The 19,042-nt window shown below is 34.8% G+C and overlaps 1 protein-coding gene across 3 annotated transcripts in view; it reads right to left on the bottom strand.

Moving 5' to 3' along the window:
- Positions 1-19,019, bottom strand: part of LOC110466541 (intracellular protein transport protein USO1-like) — a 23,098-nt gene extending 4,079 nt beyond the window's left edge. Inside the window, exons 1-11 of one of the 3 annotated variants that reach the window (XM_021523096.1) lie at positions 18,987-19,019; positions 10,188-10,280; positions 7,568-8,243; positions 6,891-7,025; positions 5,822-6,022; positions 4,713-4,913; positions 3,559-3,759; positions 3,003-3,191; positions 2,533-2,586; positions 1,172-1,218; positions 658-870 (exon numbers count right to left, since the gene is read on the bottom strand). In XM_021523096.1, coding sequence (XP_021378771.1) covers positions 658-870; positions 1,172-1,218; positions 2,533-2,586; positions 3,003-3,191; positions 3,559-3,759; positions 4,713-4,913; positions 5,822-6,022; positions 6,891-7,025; positions 7,568-8,243; positions 10,188-10,241 — 1,971 coding nt within the window. In that variant the 5' untranslated portion in view covers positions 10,242-10,280; positions 18,987-19,019. Of the gene's footprint in view, positions 1-657; positions 871-1,171; positions 1,219-2,532; positions 2,587-3,002; positions 3,192-3,558; positions 3,760-4,712; positions 4,914-5,821; positions 6,023-6,890; positions 7,026-7,567; positions 8,244-10,187; positions 10,281-16,628; positions 16,822-18,986 lie in introns of those variants that run through there. The other 2 variants (XM_021523093.1, XM_021523094.1) reach the window with 2 other exon arrangements.
- Between the last annotated feature and the right edge of the window lie 23 nt (positions 19,020-19,042).

Here is a 19,042-nt window from a genome sequence, read left to right as displayed (position 1 = left end):
CTCTTTGCGCGTCCCACGATTCAGTAGGGACTTACCATAGATGTTACACTCTTTGCGCGTCCCACGATTCAGTAGGGACTTACCATAGATGTTACACTCTTTGCGCGTCCCACGATTCGGTAGGGACTTACCTTCGATACCACGCTCTTTGCGCTTCCCAAGATTCAGTAGGGACTTATCATAAATGTTATACTCTTTGCGTCCCACGATTCAGTAGGGACTTACCATCAATGTTGAAATTTTTGCGCGTCCCACGGTTCAGTAGGGACTTACCATAGATGTTAGACTCTTTGCGCGTCCCACGATTCAGTAGGGATTTACCATAAATGTTACACTCTTTGCGCGTCCCACGGTTCAGTAGGGACTTACCACCGATAACACGCTCTTTGCGCGTCCCACGATTCAGTAGGGACTTACCATAGATGTTACACTCTTTGTGCGTCCCACGATTCAGTAGGGACTTACCATAGATGTTACATTCTTTGCGCGTCCCACGATTCAGTAGGGACTTACCATAGATGTTACACTATTTGCGCGTCCCACGATTCAGAAGGGACTTACCACCGATAACACGCTCTTTGCGCGTCCCACGATTCAGTAGGGACTTACCTTAGATGTTACACTCTTTGCGCGTCCCACGGTTCAGTAGGGACTTACCATAGATGTTACACTCTTAGTTCGGCTACCGGCACCAGCAGTTATAGTCACGTGGCCACGGAAAGCAGATTCTACTGAATTGAGAAAGCTGGACTTCCCGGCGCCAATGGGTCCAATAAATAGAATGTTCACGTGTCGTAAGGCATCCATGGACACACCCGTATCTCTGAGAGGCCAGTACTGTTCAACCTCATCCTTTATGTTCTGTAGGTACTACCAACACAAACAAAACCAAATATTTTCATCATTGCCTTTTTAATCAAGTTCTTGATTTGATTTTTCGAATTTTCGCTTTTAAAACAAAATCAGGACCAATTGTAATTAAGATGAGTTGTGTAAGACATTATATAGTTTTTTGATTATTTAAACCTTAACGCTTCATTTATATATTCATTACATCAGAATCAATGTTTTATAGGAATAAATAAATCCAAGAAAGTAATGTATTGAAATTTGTTTTATAAATGGTAAGAAAATTAACGAATATGCTAATGGCTCTATGAATACAACGTACCTGGTGATCAAATATAGGTTCGACTCTCCACTGCCGGTCCAACATACCTTTAGTGGTTTATGAAAGTCAAAGAAACATACATTTCTGTATCAGACTATACTGTCTACGGCTTGGTTCCTGCATTTATATTGAAATTTAAATATCAAATTCCGAATAACTTATTTGTTGTCAGGAATTCACGTAATCATATTACTTCATAAATGAACAAAAACAACATTGCTTTCAAAATGATCGAGCATATGATTGATCTCTAACCTATTTTGATTGATACAGTATGCTAACAATATATTATTCTGCACCATACAGCTTCAAGGACTCATCGGTTATGTGAGGAGTTAAAAAGGTAAAATTCAAACTGGTCTAAACTGCCGTTGAAATAGAAAGGAAGTGCTATAAAAACCCTTAATTGTACTGAAAAATTGTACATTGATCATGAGTAAGGTGTTAATAATGAACCCTGCCAATACTCTATAGAGATTAGTGTAACAATCAAGAAAGCGGCAAATCTCAAGTAATAAGAACCCCTTCAGCAGAGACTACTACATGTACCTTGTATCTCGGGTAATAGGACCCCCTCCAGAATAGACTACTACCTTGTATCTCGGGTTATAAGAACCCCTCCAGAATAGACTAATACCTTGTATCTCGGGTAATAAGAACCCCTCCAGAATAGACTACTAGCTTGTATCTCGGGTTATAAGAACCCCTCCAGAATAGACTACTACCTTGTATCTCGGGTTATAAGAACCCCTCCAGCAGGGACTACTACCTTGTATCTCGGGTAATAAGAACCACTCCAGAATAGACTACTACCTTGTATCTCGGGTTGTAAGAACCCCTCCAGCAGAGACTATTACCTTGTATCTCGGGTAATAGGATCCCCTCCAGCAGAGACTACTACCTTGTATCTCGGGTAATAAGAACCCCTCCAGAATAGACTACTACCTTGTATCTCGGGTAATAAGAACCCCTCCAGCAGAGACTACTACCTTGTATCTCGGGTTATAAGAACCCCTCCAGCAGAGACTACTACCTTGTATCTCGGGTAATAAGAACCCCTCCAGAATAGACTACTACCTTGTATCTCGGGTGATAGGAACCCCTCCAGCGGAGACTACTACCTTGTATCTTTAAAGATGAAAGTAAGACATACACATACGATTGCATCTTCAAATTTCGGTTATTGATACATGATGGCAAGAAGGGTTCGGGAAAATGAGATTTTACTGGGCACTATATAATTAATTTGCATAATCCACTTTCATTGAATCCATTAAGATCTATTTATGCAGGGTTCATGACTGTTGATATATGGCATTGCACCAATATCAAGTTTCGTTTGAGCATTACATTATACTTACCCACGGCTTCTCCGGCCTCCAGAAATATTTTTTGAGATTGTTGATACTCTGCATCTGGTGTTTGAAAAAGTGATATTACAAATTATAACTCTGATGAATAAAAAATAGATATGAAATATCAATTACCACCATAATGATTAATGCAAATAATCAAATGAAAAATGTGTGTTCCCAAAAGTAAAAATCAAGCGTCCATTACCACTATCGTAATTTAATCACAATTAATATGAAGTGTGAATTACCGTCATAAAGATTAATACAAAACAAAATAAACACAAGGTTAACCTTTACGCTTTACAACAATGTACAAGAAATGTATATGATTGGTCATATTTCAATTGGCCATGTTATATACATTTACTAGCCGTATTTGTATAACATCTGAATTTTCACTTTAGTGTAACTAGAAAAAAGAAGTACGGAAATATTTAACGTAATTATAGCAATAATATTATCAAAGTGCTATTTACCGAGCTGCCTTTCCATCATAGCAACATCTCGTTTTAGTTTTTCGACTGTCGACGACATTGCAGTGTTATCTCCCTTGAGGGACACGATATATTCCTCCAGGTCCGCACAAGTCTGTTGTTTTCTTTCCAGTTCCTGAGTCAATATGTCTTCGTTGAACTTTACAACCTTCAGTTCGTCTCCACAGGCAACTAGTGGACATAATTTTAGAGAAATATTCCCCTACCGTGTTAATTTATTTCATAGAGTATTGGACTACAGCACAACAAAGTATCGACACATACAAGTATTTCTTTTACCCGTTCTTTAGGTTATCACTCATTAGGAATTCGCATAACATATGCCTAACTGTTGATTAGTGAACATATTATTGCAATGATTGTGACGGTACTAGAAATTTGTTACCACTTTATCAAAATTCATATATATCTACTTGTGATTTTTAAGAAAAGTAATCCAATACGAAAACTGATTCCCAATATATTTAAATTCTTAAACATTATTGCAGTATTTATTTGAAAGTATTTCGGCTTTTAAATTTGTTTTTCAGGGGCTCACCGAGTTGTTTTTCCAACACAGAAACATTCTGTTGAAACTTGCCGACTTTAGATGACAATACAGTGTTATCTCCCCTTAGTGACACTATCTGTTCCCCGAGTTCCGTACGAGTGGTGTGATGATTCCGTTGTTCTGTTTCCAGTTCCTGCGTCATATGGTCTCTGTTTAACCGTAGAGTCTTCAGCTCATCTTCACTGACACCTGTTAAAATGTTAAACGTGTCAAATATTTTTTTGTTATTTGTTTTTTCAAAATGAATTTAAACTTAAGATTATCTCTTCGTTAGTTTTCCCTTTCCTATACAAATATACTCGTAAACATTGCTTACCGTGTTGTATTTCCAACATGGCAACATTCTGTTGGAACTTGTCTACTTTAGATGACAGTACAGTGTTAGCTCCCCTCAGTGACATTATCTGTTTCCCTAGGTCTGTGTTAGTGGTGTGGTGTTTCTGTTGTTCTGTTTCCAGTTCACTCATCAATTGGTCTATTTTTAACCCCAAGGTCCCCAATTCGTCTTGACTGACGCCTATTCAATCAATGGTAACGTAATGATAAGTAATTTACTACGGAATGAAGGATACATTTTGTATAAGAGTTTAGAATTATGAACAATATAATATAGCTTAAGCTGATTCTGAAATACGACATCATTCCCTTGACTTCATTGTAGAGAATTAACAGAATTTCTAATAACTGAATAATGCAAAAGAAAAAACCCGTTAAAAAGCTTTTCACTTTTAAAGCTGCGGTTCTGCCGAAGTATAGAGGGTTATATTTTCAAATACTTCAGATATTCCGTCTGCATGATATGGTTACTGTATTTACATTAAAATTTACTAGATAGTTTAGTTAAGGAAAATCTACATACAAAGTTGTGATGTCATTATAAAATCGTGTGAGCTAGTATTGAGTTAGGTTTTCTGTAAGGGTAACGTTGTATATAATGATGACACGATGACGTCTGCATATAAGGGCTCGAGTGAGCAACTTATCACAGGGAAAGATGAAACACTATTATGAACCTATGAGATGTAAGATTAAACACGCAATATATTTTCTATTGACGATTTGCTTTTTAATCATGTATGAATCAAGTTTGATTTGGAATATTAGTATGAATTCTATACAAATTTAATTGTGAAACATCTCACCGAGTTGTGTTTCCAACACAGCAACATTTTGCTGTAATGTTTTGACTTTGGACGACAGTACATTGTTATCTCCCCTTAGTGACACTCTCTGTTTCTCCAGGTCTGTACGGGTGGTGAGATGTTCCTGTCGAACAGTTTCCAGTTCCTGTGCCAAATGGTCTTTGTTCAACCTCACAGTTTTCAGATCCTCTTCACTGGCAACTAGTGTATATAACTAAGGTGTTAATATGTCACTGATTAAAATCTCCTGGCATACTGAAACGTACTGAACCATTCAGCTGTCATCCAAACAAATATTTTTGCAGATAAAAAGGTAACTTCGGATGGCATGACTTTCTAAGTCATACTGTGCTGAACTTTTGTACAACATATCGTCAAATAGACATCATAGTCTAGCCAATTCTTAAATCTGGTTGGTTACCTTATGATCATTTATATATGACTTATTTCAATCGGTAAAAAAGTCCATGCAAAAACAGATTTCCTTCAAACTTAAAATCGATAACCATATGAAATTGATAATCGAACAAATATACTGTCAATAATAGTTTCCTTTTCAGAAAAAAAACATGGCTTACCTGGTAGAGAATCGCCTTGGTAAAGAAGTATTGTCATTTTGATTTTTGTGTGGTGATAATAAGTAAGGCATTGTGTAGGTTAGGTGACACACGGTGGTGACGTTTGATGTCATGATCCTACTGTGTAACAGTGCTTTTTTTCAAAATAAATCCCCGTATGAACGGTCTTTCCTGACATACGGTAAGATAGGTTTACTTCTAACTGTTTCTTATAGTGTATCCGAAATCGACATCGATTTTGTGGACAACTCGTTCACATTACTGGTCATTTGTCTGATGAAGGTGACAGTGTACATATTGTACTAGTCATTGAAACGTCACATAGAACATTGTATTGGTTGCGTAAAAAGAACTTTTCATAATATATAAGATAGGTTTATATTGTTCTACACATATTGTGCGTGATTCTGAGAATATTATGAGAATTAAAAAACCTTTGCCTGTAGTTTTTGTTTAATCTTATACGACAGTAGGATTATTTCAAAAACTCTTTAGATCTTTCTATAAAACGAGTTCCTCTAAACAACTCACCGATTTTTCTTTCCAACACAGCAACATTCTGTTGTAACTTTTCGACTGTAGACGACAGCGCGGTGTTATCTCCCCTTAGTGACGCTATCTGTTCCCCGAGGTCTGTACGGGTGGTGTGATGTTTCTGTTGTTCTGTTTTCAATTCTCTTGTCAATTGGTCTTTGTTTAACCGTAGAGCCTTTACTTCGTCCTCACTGACACCTAGTAAACATGATGAATATCAGGAAGGTGATCTCGATCGCATTGGATCATATTATACTATGGCATGTAGTTTATTATTAATATTACTTCTTTTATTTTGAATATCTTTTATTTTTTTCAGTCTGGAATTTTATGTATGGATATAAGGTTACTTTAATAACTCGATATATAGATATGCCTTCGTTACTGGGTATTTCCATAGTCGAAGCTGCTCTGTGATATAAGTTAGGGTGGATCGAGTCGGAGAACTTGTTTTACTGTTTTCTAATGTCGAAGAATTAATCATTACCACCGAGCAGAGTAAGGCAATCCTTTTACTGAGAAATAAACATACAAGTACGTTAAAGTATTAGTAAGTAAATTAATGTAGTTTTTCAGCATCTTTACTGTTCTTGTGATTTCATACTTGTTGTTTGTGGATGTTCGGGTTTATAGATGAGTAAGCGTCTGCTACTGTACGCATTATTTCTAATTGTAAAACGTTTGAAATCTTCCGAAGTTCCGAGTTCAACCTTTTGATATCCCGCTGAAGTGCACTCATGCTAGAACACATACTCGTCGTAACATCACTGTACATGGTATTTGTTGTAACGTCTCTGTACTTGATATTTTACCTTATTTCCTTCATGTTTTGTTTTGTTTTCAAGTCATCATTATTTGTATTCATCGATTTGAGTTTTGTATCTTTTTTACCTGGAGATCGTTAAGAATAATGACCTACTTACCATAATCTATTTTTCATATTGATATATATTTTAGTATTATTATTATTTCTTTTACTTTAAGCTCAATTCAAGTCGTCAGTTATCTTAAATATATCAAGCTATAATAGGAGTATATTTTATAAAAGGAAAAGAAGCATATTTACCAAGTTTTTCTTTCAGTGCTTCATTCTTTTGCTCGGTTTCCTTCATGTTTGAGGACAAGTGTGCCATTTCCCCCTCTCGAAGCGTTGGCTGTTTCCCGGTAGCATGCCGCATTGGTCGGTTGTTTTCACTGGTGCCTGAGCAAGTGGTAATGACGAGATTATAGACATTGCCGTAAACATTGTCATGACTTTGTTCACATTTTACAATTTTTATAATCAATTGTAAATGCGAATTATCACTATACATTTCCGGTTATGAAGACCAATAATCGTTTACCATTAACAAAATGATAAAGGTTATTTTCTAGTACTCAAAAGCACGCACAAGGAATATTTGTTTTCAAATTAATTAAATAATTTCTTAATATTAATGTTAAAAATAAATTGGTATACATAATTAATATTTCTTTTTTTATCTTCATGTTATTACTTTTATTAATTGGACTGAAATTTTGATACATTTAACTGCACTTCTTTCTCACTAACTCTAGAGTCTGCTTTACCTTTATAGCAGCTCTTTATGTGACAACAATTGCTGCTTATGATATTTATAAACACAAATCGATTTAGTTTGTTTAAATTATAGGATTTTCCTTATTTTGATAAACTTTGAATAAAATATTATACATCTAGAAACAAATTTAATATTATCAATACTTTAAATTTAAAACACTTACTGATTTTGGTTTGCAATTTCCCAATCGTTTCCTCAAATTGTTTGATTTTTGATAGGAAATGTTTTCTTTCTTCCTCGCAAGCACTTTGTTTACACATTCCTTTTTCTTTAGTCTTTGTGTCAGAGAACTGTTCTTGAATGCTTTCTGATTCAGGCACAATCTGTTTCTTATCAATATACATCTCCTTGTTAAGATGTTTGATTCCTTTCCCCGTCACACAAACATTAGGTCTGGTTATTTGTGCTTCCTGTTTCAAGCGTGTTGGTTTGTCTGCTGTTGAATGAACTTCGTCTCCCTTCCTTTCCTTGGTTTGATCACGGTGCAGAGATTCAGGGTCGCATCCAAATTCAACTGATTCTGTTGACCGCCTCTCCAGTGTTCTAACTTTTTTCCTCAGAGCCTTAATTTCATTTGTTAAGCGTTTTATTTCATCCTCTTGATTGTCGTTTTGCTGTATTTGTTCTAAAAGAGACTTGCTACTGTCATCCTTCTCTTCTTGTTTACTTGTTTTGCACCGCTGTTCTGCTTTTGATGTAGATCTTGGTCGTGGAGCAGAAGAAAGCTTCTTTGTCACACTTGTCCATGAATTCGAAATAATTTCATGTTGTTTTAAAAAGTCTATCAGGAATGCAAAAACGTCTGGTTGGACCAGCTTCGAATACATCATTAGGACATCCTGTAATCATTGGTTGACAAAATAAAGTGTTGTTCTGTATGGTAAATTGTTATATAACTGCATTTGTACACCAATCATACATTGCGTTTAAATAAACAAAGACAAAATAGTAAATGTGCTGCAGCTTCAACAAACAATGCGAAATCGAACCCCAAAATGGTACAAGAATACAGGAATCCTAGGGAGACATTAAAAAAACATGATGAATCCAAAAATCGATAATAAAAGGAAAATCTAGTTGTTTATATGAAATGTTAGTATTTTCTAAACCATGTTTGAAACCCTTGTTGGCGACACACAAAAAACATGAAAATTATGTCTCGCTGAAGATCACATGGCATATCATTTTTTTCAAGCTGCTACGGTAGTTTCGACCAAAATATAATCCAATTAAAAAGAATATCATTACAATAATTTTACTTTAGATTGTTGTGGTCAATAAAAGTGTTTTGAGCTACGCATATTATCCACAAAATATGGCTACTCAAAATGCTTTATCAAAATCAAAGTATACTGGACTAAACATGTTTGAGGTTAAGGAAAATTTAATTACAGCTAAATGACGCAAAACACCAGAGAGAAATAGATAGATAAATAGCTGACAGCTTTTAAGTAATAAATCTCACAAATATTACATGGTATATGGGGAATGGGGGAAGAAAAAGCTACATAACTTGTAATTTCAATTGTATTAGAATCAATCTGATGTATGTCGCATCGCATTGAATTCTTTGCATGAAACATACACCCCTTGTTGGATATTTAATTAAACTTACGACATCATTTGGTTATTATCTTTAAGGTTAATGAAATGAGATCTGATTTAATGTCTGTCTGTGCGGTGTTAAAGGACTGGCAAGGTACACATGCTACTCAAATAGCTTATCTCACAAAGGTTCTGGCTCTAAGTAGACGTAGATAGGAATGCTATTGTATACTTTATTTAGGATACTTATTTACTGTAGAAATGGAATATACGATCAGGATTGAATTGGGATATTTTTTCCAATTCGGTTTGTTAGATCAATTTCAAGTGGGTTGCAAATTAATAATAATCGTTTTGAAAAGAATGTAAGGAATAAAAAGAAAGATATAAATGGGTAATTTGTTTCTTTAGATATGTTAAATGGAGAAAACCTAATGCTTTATTGTATGTGGTGATTTGAATTTGTTTCTTAATCCTGATTTAGACTATGATCAAAATACAGATGAATAATGCTAAGGTTAAGGATAAGATAATTTGAACTGATGGAAGAATTTAATATGAGTGACATCTTTAAAGAACAACTCTTGGAAAAAGAAGGTATATATGTAAAAGAACTATTTCTATAAAACAAGCTGGTCTTTACTTTTTTAAATGTCTGTTATCTTGTTAAGAAATGTACAAAACTCTAGATTACTGTAGAGACTGATAATCAATCAGATCTTCGATATCATTTAAGTTTAATGATTTCAAAAAGGAAAGAGTCTTTGGGAATTTAATAATTCATTAATGTTTGAGTAAGGATGTCTTGAATTAAAAAAATTCTATTTACCATTCTGAGTATCAAAATAATATATGTGAAAATGATTTACAATTCCAAATTAATGACCAACATTTGTAATTTGAAATAAGGGAAAAACCTTTCAGTTTTCTAATATACCAGGATTCAAATAAAGGGAATATTTCAGGTAAGTAATTGAGGTGTGCCTTTTAATATCTATATTAAGGTCCTCTTGCCATCTTAAAATGGTTAATTAAAAATATCAGAATGTCGCTACGAAAGTGTTAATAAGTTGCACAGTTACCATGCCAGTCCTTTCTTCCAATCTTTAGATCACATTATATCAGTGTGGTGACAACCGTGTACATGTAGGCTACCATACACGTTATAGACGTCAATAACGGTATAAACATGTTAACTTTGTGACAGTTCTGATTAGTGTAGACATAGATTAACGTACCGTAAGTTCCTTCTCCTGGTGATGGCGTGCTTGCCCCGAGGAGCACGTCCCCATGACAGTAGTCACCGTAACACTGGTTAAATAGCTACCACCCTATATAATAAAGAGTTATTATACTATAACGTTCGATACTGATTATATACATTTGTACGAGTCTTAATCCAGAAACTAGGCTTAAATTGTTACGCTTCGAATCTATTAAATACAAAGTAACGCCGGTTATTTCCTCCTTTCGTTTTAAAGTGGGTTTCTACTTTCGGTTTTCGACTCGACCTACCTGTATTATTGTACACACATGTATAAATTAACAACACATAGCCACTTGTGTACTCCAGATCATGTTTACAGATAACGGCTGGAAATAATCTTCGAGAGTAGCATACAATATAACCGTTGTTTGTTCACTGCGACAATCTCATAATGCAGACAGCTAAATTAATATCCACTCTTAAACAAAAATTACCTTGATTTAATGGTCCATAAACTGTTATTCTAAGTGTCTAAAGGAGGAACTATGTTATTCATTCATTAACACAATTCCATTGTGTTCTGGATGAGTGAGTTCCTGCGAGCTGCCGATACCTTTCACTGCGTCAACCAATAACGACACTAGATATACAAGCATGATTCCGTGTTATATTGGATTTTACCGTTGATGTTATTTCTTCGACCGATTAATATACAAACATTCATTTTAGATGTTCCATTTGAAACTCCTTCAAAAGAAATGTTTTCTGTGTTGAAATGGATGCCTATAGAATTGTATATAAATTATAGAAAGTCTGCAATGACCTTTAAATGTGTCCATGGACTTGCTCCTGAATATTTATGCTTCATGTAAACAGTGTCCACTCCAGAGCTACACGACGAACTGAACAGATTATGCTGTACATTCCTAAGCACAGGACAACCTTTTATCGTAGTCACTTTGTTTTATCAAGTTGTAAGACTTGGAATGCACTTCCAAATGGTCATCACCATCTTTAAACACTTTTAAGCATAGAGCAATAAAGCACTACTGTGATTAATACTTTTAGATAAAGAAAATAGTTTTTGATTTATGCTATATTGGCGCATATCCCGGCAATTTTTATACTTTGCTATGCTAGCATATATGTATTGTACCCTATAACTGCATGTAATATTTTCAGCAATCTCATGACTTATATTTTAGATGTCATTTATGTTTTAATTTATATAACTTTGTTTTAAGAAATACTATGTAAAACTAACACATTTTACTAATATAGAGGACCCTGAGGGTAAATAAGGTTTTCAATCCTCAATAAATAAAGTTTATTATTAAAATAACTTTTATTATTATATTCCATGTGTAAAAGGTTCAGGTTTAATTTTGTTTATCGTCCTATGCATAGCTAAGGTCATTTAAGGACGTGTATCTGTATGTGTAGTGTAAGCGTGCTTGCGTGTGTGTATGCAGGAGACAGAGTGTGTTGGTGTGCTTGCCTCCTTGTGATAGCGCGGATCTGATGCCAACTTTATAGTCCTATCTCACTGAAATACCACGCCGAAGGCACCCAGCCCAGCATTCCACCCGGTCAGATTATACTGACAACAGGTGAACTAGTAGATGTCATTCCCATAAATGCTGAACGTTAAGCAGATAACGTAAAAGTGATAAGTCAACACACTGCTGGATATGAATAGGTTTTATCTTAATCATTCTGAATAATTAAGATAAAACTGCCGGATGCTATACAGCGCAATAATACTAATGCCGTCTGTGGTAGACTGCTCGGACAGTATCTACACACCTTTGTCTGATCACACAACTCCGGTAGACATAAGACGTGGATTGCCTGGTCGATTCACAAGCAAGGCCCACCTTAGTTGTAGTAAAATCAGCTGTTTCATATGTGAGTTCCTCTTGGACCCTAGATGTGCATATTTATTGTTGCGACTGATACATGTAGAATAAACAAATTGACCCACAAGCGGACATCCTGGATATCTCTATTTCTCAGAAATTACTGAAGGGATCTTTCCAGATCTGATGTAGTTTCCCCTTGAACTGTTGTTGCGCATGTTCACTTTTGAAACTGACTGGAAAGCAGAATGGCCGACAGATGGCCATATTTGATTTCGACAGTTATGTTTTGTAATGTTTTATTGATCAGATGGATCTTTCTGAATTTTTTCATGTACGTTTCCCCTGCTCTCCCTTCCCTGGCCTTAATGAGAAGACGGAACTTCTAATTATATAGTAATAACAAACATCCAAATTTTGCAAAAAGTTATGAAACTCTTATATATTATATTTGTCATAGTGGCAAATAGAAGATGATATCATGACTTGTGAAAAGATTCATGAAGCACAACTAATACGTGTTTATATGTGACGTTTTGATGAGTAGTACGGTATCTACTCTGTCACCTTCCTCAGACAAATGACCAGTGAAGCGTATGCACACAAAGGTGTAAAATGTGTACGAGTTAGCCATAAAGCGATGTCGATTCGACTACGCTGTAAGCGTATGTAAAATTGGTTGTTATACTGCACCGCTTATATTCCGCTACGTTTTGTTTAATACAGTTCTAAATCGAGATTAGGGGGCTCATATACTCTCGCACATCTATTACCAAGTATTAAACAAAGCGTAGCTGAATCGAGTCATTTCGGTACATATACATGTATAACAACCAACTTAAAGCAAACCAATGTTAAATGATGTAGGGTGAACGTAACACACACAAGGGTGATTACATCTTTAAAATTGCACATAACAAAAATACCAGACTGTTGATACAGTTTTTATTTTATTTACACACATAATGCAGTAAAAGAATTCTTATTCTTTACAATTTCATTGTTGAGTAAATATTACAAGCTTTATAGCTGCATACTCAACGTTAGTGTTTTATGTCACCCTCACTTGTCTGGCAAAACTACCAGGGAATAGTGCATTGTTTATAACTTAAGAAATGTGGTAAGTAGGAAACTCATATACTACATTACATCTCCGAATGATTTAGATGAATCTTATATATCCGGCAGCAGGTAAATTGTTTTAATATGTTTACATTCATGGAATATTTTTTAATTATGGGTCAAAGAAATAATATGTACTGTTATATCGCAAATAACATATATTTAGTTAAATTATTTTCGTATTTATCCGTCCGAAGTTCGTCGAGATGGTTGAAGCGGAGAAAAGTATCTTGAACAGCGCAAGAATACTAATGTCGTCCGCGGTAGACGGCTCCATGAAGTAGTTCTTCATCGGCATCACCGTCATTGGCGGTAATCCGAGGCGGTCAGCAGCGTCTACGCAACTTTGTCTGATCAAGGAACTCCGGTAGACATTAGATGTGGATTGTTTTGTCGATTCGCAAACAACGTCCACTTTGTTTAGTCAAATCAGTTGAGGAATTCCTATAAACATAAAGAAAGCGACATCGTTTCGGGACAAAAATGAAATAAATAGGATTAAATTATAAGAAAATGGCATTTTAACATGAAAAGATACTATTTGATTGTTATATTTGCATGATTTTGTAATGTGCGCATTGATCTTGTTGCAACTGCTCTTATCAACAATGTATACGTAAATTCCTAATTAGATGTTCGCCATATTAGTTACCCGATATTTTTTCTTAAATTCATATATTAAAAGTATCTTTTTGGTCAACAATTTCTTGGACAGTCTTCAATTGCTCCTTGACACTGTCTGAAATGAAGGATGCATGCAAGCTAGGGTTGTCGGAATATTTCTCAGCATCCAGGACGTATACAACACAGTGGTCATTGTCTTCCAGTCTTGGTTGCTGTTTGTATCCATGCATGTTCGTTTCCAACGGAGAAGATGTATTGATCTGTAAGTCAATGTGGTTCACTTAATAACGTACTCGACATGCACAAGCGATGTTATACCTGGCCTATACCTGACACATAGAGCTGATGTGCGATATCGTATGACCGTAATGAAAACACAACTGGACGTTTAGTATTTGTTATTTGCATTCGGCGTGCCTATAGCTTAATCCCTTCACCTCTGCTTTCACACCCCTGGCCCTACCCGACGAAATACGTAAGCACCCCGAGCGGGGGAAAACTACGGTCCAGGTACATGTACAAAATGGCTATGCTTAATTACCTGTATACGGAACAGTGTTGTGATTTCACATTTGTCGATTAAGCTCGTTTAAAAAATACCGAATTTCTAAATTTAAGAAAGTATAGACATAGAGATAGGCTTATAGATGTAGGTAGAATATAGAAACATACGTAAAAATCAAGTTTATATGTTTAAACACGAAACCGTATATATTATTAAGTATTAAGGCATTCCTAAATTTACACCAACCACGATTGTTATCGCAAAACGTTATAATAATAATAATAAACTTTATCTATTGAGGATAAAATACATGTTTAGCCAAAGGCTAATCTTCCACATGGTCCTCTCAACGTTCGTCTATCGTGCACACAAATGTGCGCAAGCAATGATCGTCCAACTTTCAATCGTTCGCACATCGTGCACGCATCGTGCGCACACATCGCGTAACGTTGTGCGATCCCACAACTGTGGATTACTATCTTGTATTATTTTCATCGTCGATTACTATCGTAGATAATTTAAATCGTAAATAACTATCGTATGTACTTTTGATCGTAGTTTACTGTCGTATACAATTTTGATCGTAAATAACTATCGTATTTAATTTTGATCGTATATTGCTATCGTATACTATTTTGATCGTAGATTACTATCTTATATAATTTTGATCGCAGATTACTATCTTATATAATTTGGTCGTAGTTTACTATTTTATATGATTTTGATTGTAGATCACTATCGTATTTAATTTTGATCGTAGATTACTATTATGTATATACTTTTGTTCAGGTCTTTGTTTGGTAGGAATTTGTTATGTATGTTAAAGTCAAACTATGTTACGTCTGGTCACATACAAGTATTTCTAATCAATAATCATTAACAAAACAGGAAAAATTATAAATATTCATTTTACAACAATTATTAAAAAAAAGAACACTTACTTTTATCATTCTGTTGGAAACGGATGGAAGCGTGCGGATGATCTTAATGTCTTAGGAAACCGGAGTACCATGAGAAAACAAACATGAAAAGTGAAGTGACCCTTTTCTTTTCAATTCCGTTCAAGGAATTGGACCTCCAGTCGTATCGATGTAAGGCATTTGAATTAAATCTCCCCATTCGACCACCCTAACCGAATAAGGTTATTTATCTTCATGTCGAAACTACACACGTTACAACAGAATCTGTCGCACATAGCAGTAACGCCAAACTGGTTGTAAATGGATTGTGTGCTTTAGTATACAAGACTAAACTTATTGTTCATGGATTGTCCTAATTAGTTTATCAGATTTATGTTGTTAACTCCCACTGCGATCAATATCAAAGACATTTTCATAGCCCTATGACGGATATGTCAACAAAACGCTGTTTATTCTGACCTTTGTGCTTTTTTTTTTGTCCCATTATCATTTGTGTTATTTTTTCTTTTTTTTTCTTTTACAGGGTCAAAAATCAAAAGTGCTTCAGTTACACCAAATATGTATTTTTTTATCAACAATGTATAATTTTCCAGTTTTTGCATATTATTTTTATCATATTAAACACTATAAAGTTGTACAGTTAAATTGAACCTGCTACAATTAAAAATGGTGACACCGTGACAATTTAAGTGATTAATCTAGTGTCAAAAAAGGTGAAAGTTTTGCCTTTTTTGAAGCGCAGATCCTATCTTTAATACCCATGGCCCAACATAATTTAAGGAAATATAAAAATAATCATGAACGTTAAAATGTGGTAATAGATACAGAATTGAAAAATAATACAGCTGTTTTGTCTTTCTATGAACTATTGGTAGTGCTCGGGCCAAACATTGACAATCGAAATTGGTCTAATTTGGTGTTGAAATACAGGAAGTGTGTAAAATTGAATTAATCCAACGAATTGAAAAATAAATAAAAAGGTATTGATTAATTCAAAAGGAAAAATAAAATAAAAAATAAGACACACGAGGAGACATTAAGTGCTGGAGGTATGAATACAAAAGGTATGTAGAATTTGGTGAGTGTTCTAATTATTGGGATTAAAGACAGACTTAGCAATTCCGTGATTTTTATTTCTTTTGCGATTCTTCGAGCTGGCTGCTCCAATATTTTATGTGGAAATTAATATATATAGAAGATTATGTGACAAAAACATTTATACACTAGTGTATATTTTTGGTCTCAATATTAACGACGTGTACTTATTGTCATCGGTGTAATTAATCTTATATATACAAATATATTATGCTTCTTTGGAAATCAAACTCTGCTCTAAATGTCGATAAACCGAAGAGTAAACGTCGATATATAGCGTTCTCGCCTGAATTAAATATAGAACTGATAAATCATATGTGTTTTCGACAAACAAAAGATACACATACATGTACATCATCCAGACCACACGGTGGCAGGACCTATCCATAACTTACGGCGAGTCTTCTTTTCTTCTAACTTCACAATCAACATAATAAATGCTATCCACGCTGACTTGAATAGGCCCGCCAAGGAAGTATTAATTATGTACATCTAGAAACATTGACTTCAAACTTAGTCCTTACTAAACGATCGCTGTGATGATTTTAAAAGGAAAACGAAAGAAGGAATATCCAAATGCAAGCCAATGATATAAATAGACCCAGCTAAGCACCTAGATTGGATGAGTCCCATTTATTTTTTATTATAAACATTTTAATACATTCGTTACTGAACGGATTTATGATCAAATTGGATATGAAACACAACACATGTTTTTCTAGATTCCCGAACATTGTTGAACCCAAACAATTGATTTTTATTTATTTTACCACCAAAACACATGTTAACAAAAGAGTCATCAAAATAGTATTTTACTTTCTGTTTATGTGTGTACTTTTAAGCTTAGAACATTACAGAATAACTAACATCAATACACAAGTGTGGACTACTGAGCCCCCGATTGATGCGTGTGGAGTACCAGCCCAATGTTAAATTGATCGATTTTGATATTAAAGAGTCTCCTTTACTTATGCCCATTGGACTGCCTTCGTACATAGTGACTTTTCGTAATGTTAAACTGCTAATCAGAACTCCGCTCTCCATCCCGATTAACAGATCAATCAACCTCGGTATATAACGCTTTCCATCTGAAATACATTAATAGTTCATACAACATCGGGTGAACATGTTAACCCAACACTCATACAGGAGATACTGCAGAGTAGTCCCCCTTTAATGTGGCCAGACGATGACAGGACCTTTCCATGAACTTAATAGGATATTGTTTTGTTTTGTTTTTCAAAACAATGAAGTGCTGTACATGCCACATTGAATATTCTTGTCAAGTAGGTAACAATTGTTTTATATCACTCCCTATTTAACGACCATAATTATGGAATAAAACGGAAACGAAAGACGGAAAGACCTAACCAAGTCCCAGGACAGGATGAGTCATATTTTTTTAGTATTACATATTTTTAAGCACGCAACTGAATGGATATTGATATCACATTGTAGATCAAACAAAAATACTGCTACACTGTATTAAGTCCCCGTATGCAATTAACTACCATTTCTAGAATTTCCCCTTTAACACTAGAAAAGGTTTCAACAAAAGGGGGAACAAGACAGTATTTAACACTATTTTTAAATGCTTATTTTTGATACATTTTTGGCTTAATGCTTCTGTTACCTGTTACTTAATCTTTTAATTGCAATCACCTAAGTGTGTGTGTGTGTGTGTGTGTGTGTGTGTGTGTGTGTGTGTGTGTGGGGTCATTTCATTTGTAGAAATAAATAATATAAGCGAAAAAATATAAATGTCCCGTACACAATATGCATCGGGCAAATAAAATGTCTTCCATATTTCTCGTCCATCTATGATGAGTTCTTTGTATACCTGTTTTCTATTACTACCATTGGATTGTTCCCGAGAGTATCGATTGAAAACGATTGCGTGGCAATCAAAATTTGGTGTAAATAACAGTTCTATTAAGTTCGACATTAGGATCAAAACGCCAAGTTATATGATCTTAAATATTAAGATATATTTATTTTCGAATAGACCTGTCATATTAATCTATAGTTTCTTATTATTATTTATACGCTTTATAAACTGGTTCAAGTTGTTCTAAAGGTTTTCCAATTTGAACAACATGTTGAGTTACTATTAAGATTAACAATTAAATCAGGTATATTAGTAAACACTGATATAACATACTGCTTACCAGAAATCAAACTCCGATCAACGTCTCGATCACGAAAACAATACAGAAAGATTTTTTTCGATATATATAACTTTCGCCTGATATTTTATAATAACTTATTTATCATATAAGATATTAATACTCCCATTTTCGAAATACGAGACATTTACCACTATATAGATGTTATGTAATTGTCTTCCCTTTGAAATGGTAGGAACCGCAGTTGCTAAGTGGTTGAGGATTTGACAGTGTACGATAACTAGCCCACCACCACTGGGTGGCGGGTTCGAGACCTACGCAGGGCAGTCGCCAGGTACTGACCACTGATCAATGGATTCTCTCGGTACTCCTCCACCAATAACTAACTTGCACGTTGTTAAATGACCATGGCTGTTAATCAATCATTCAAACAAACAAACAAATGGGTAAAAATGTAAAACACGAACAAAGCAAAACAGATGCAGCAATATCTGTGTAAGCAATATCTTAACCAAACAAACTAAAAAGCAACTTAAAAATGGCAGCCACACGGTGACAGAGACCATGGCATCAACTTACTGTGGTTTCTTCTAATCTCCCAACCTCAAATTAAATCAAACTTGAAAAGGTCTGCC

The sequence above is a fragment of the Mizuhopecten yessoensis genome, unplaced genomic scaffold (assembly GCF_002113885.1).
Source record: "Mizuhopecten yessoensis strain PY_sf001 unplaced genomic scaffold, ASM211388v2 scaffold11135, whole genome shotgun sequence".
Taxonomy (NCBI): Eukaryota; Metazoa; Mollusca; class Bivalvia; order Pectinida; family Pectinidae; genus Mizuhopecten; species Mizuhopecten yessoensis.
This window is presented reverse-complemented; position numbering and strand designations above follow the sequence as displayed.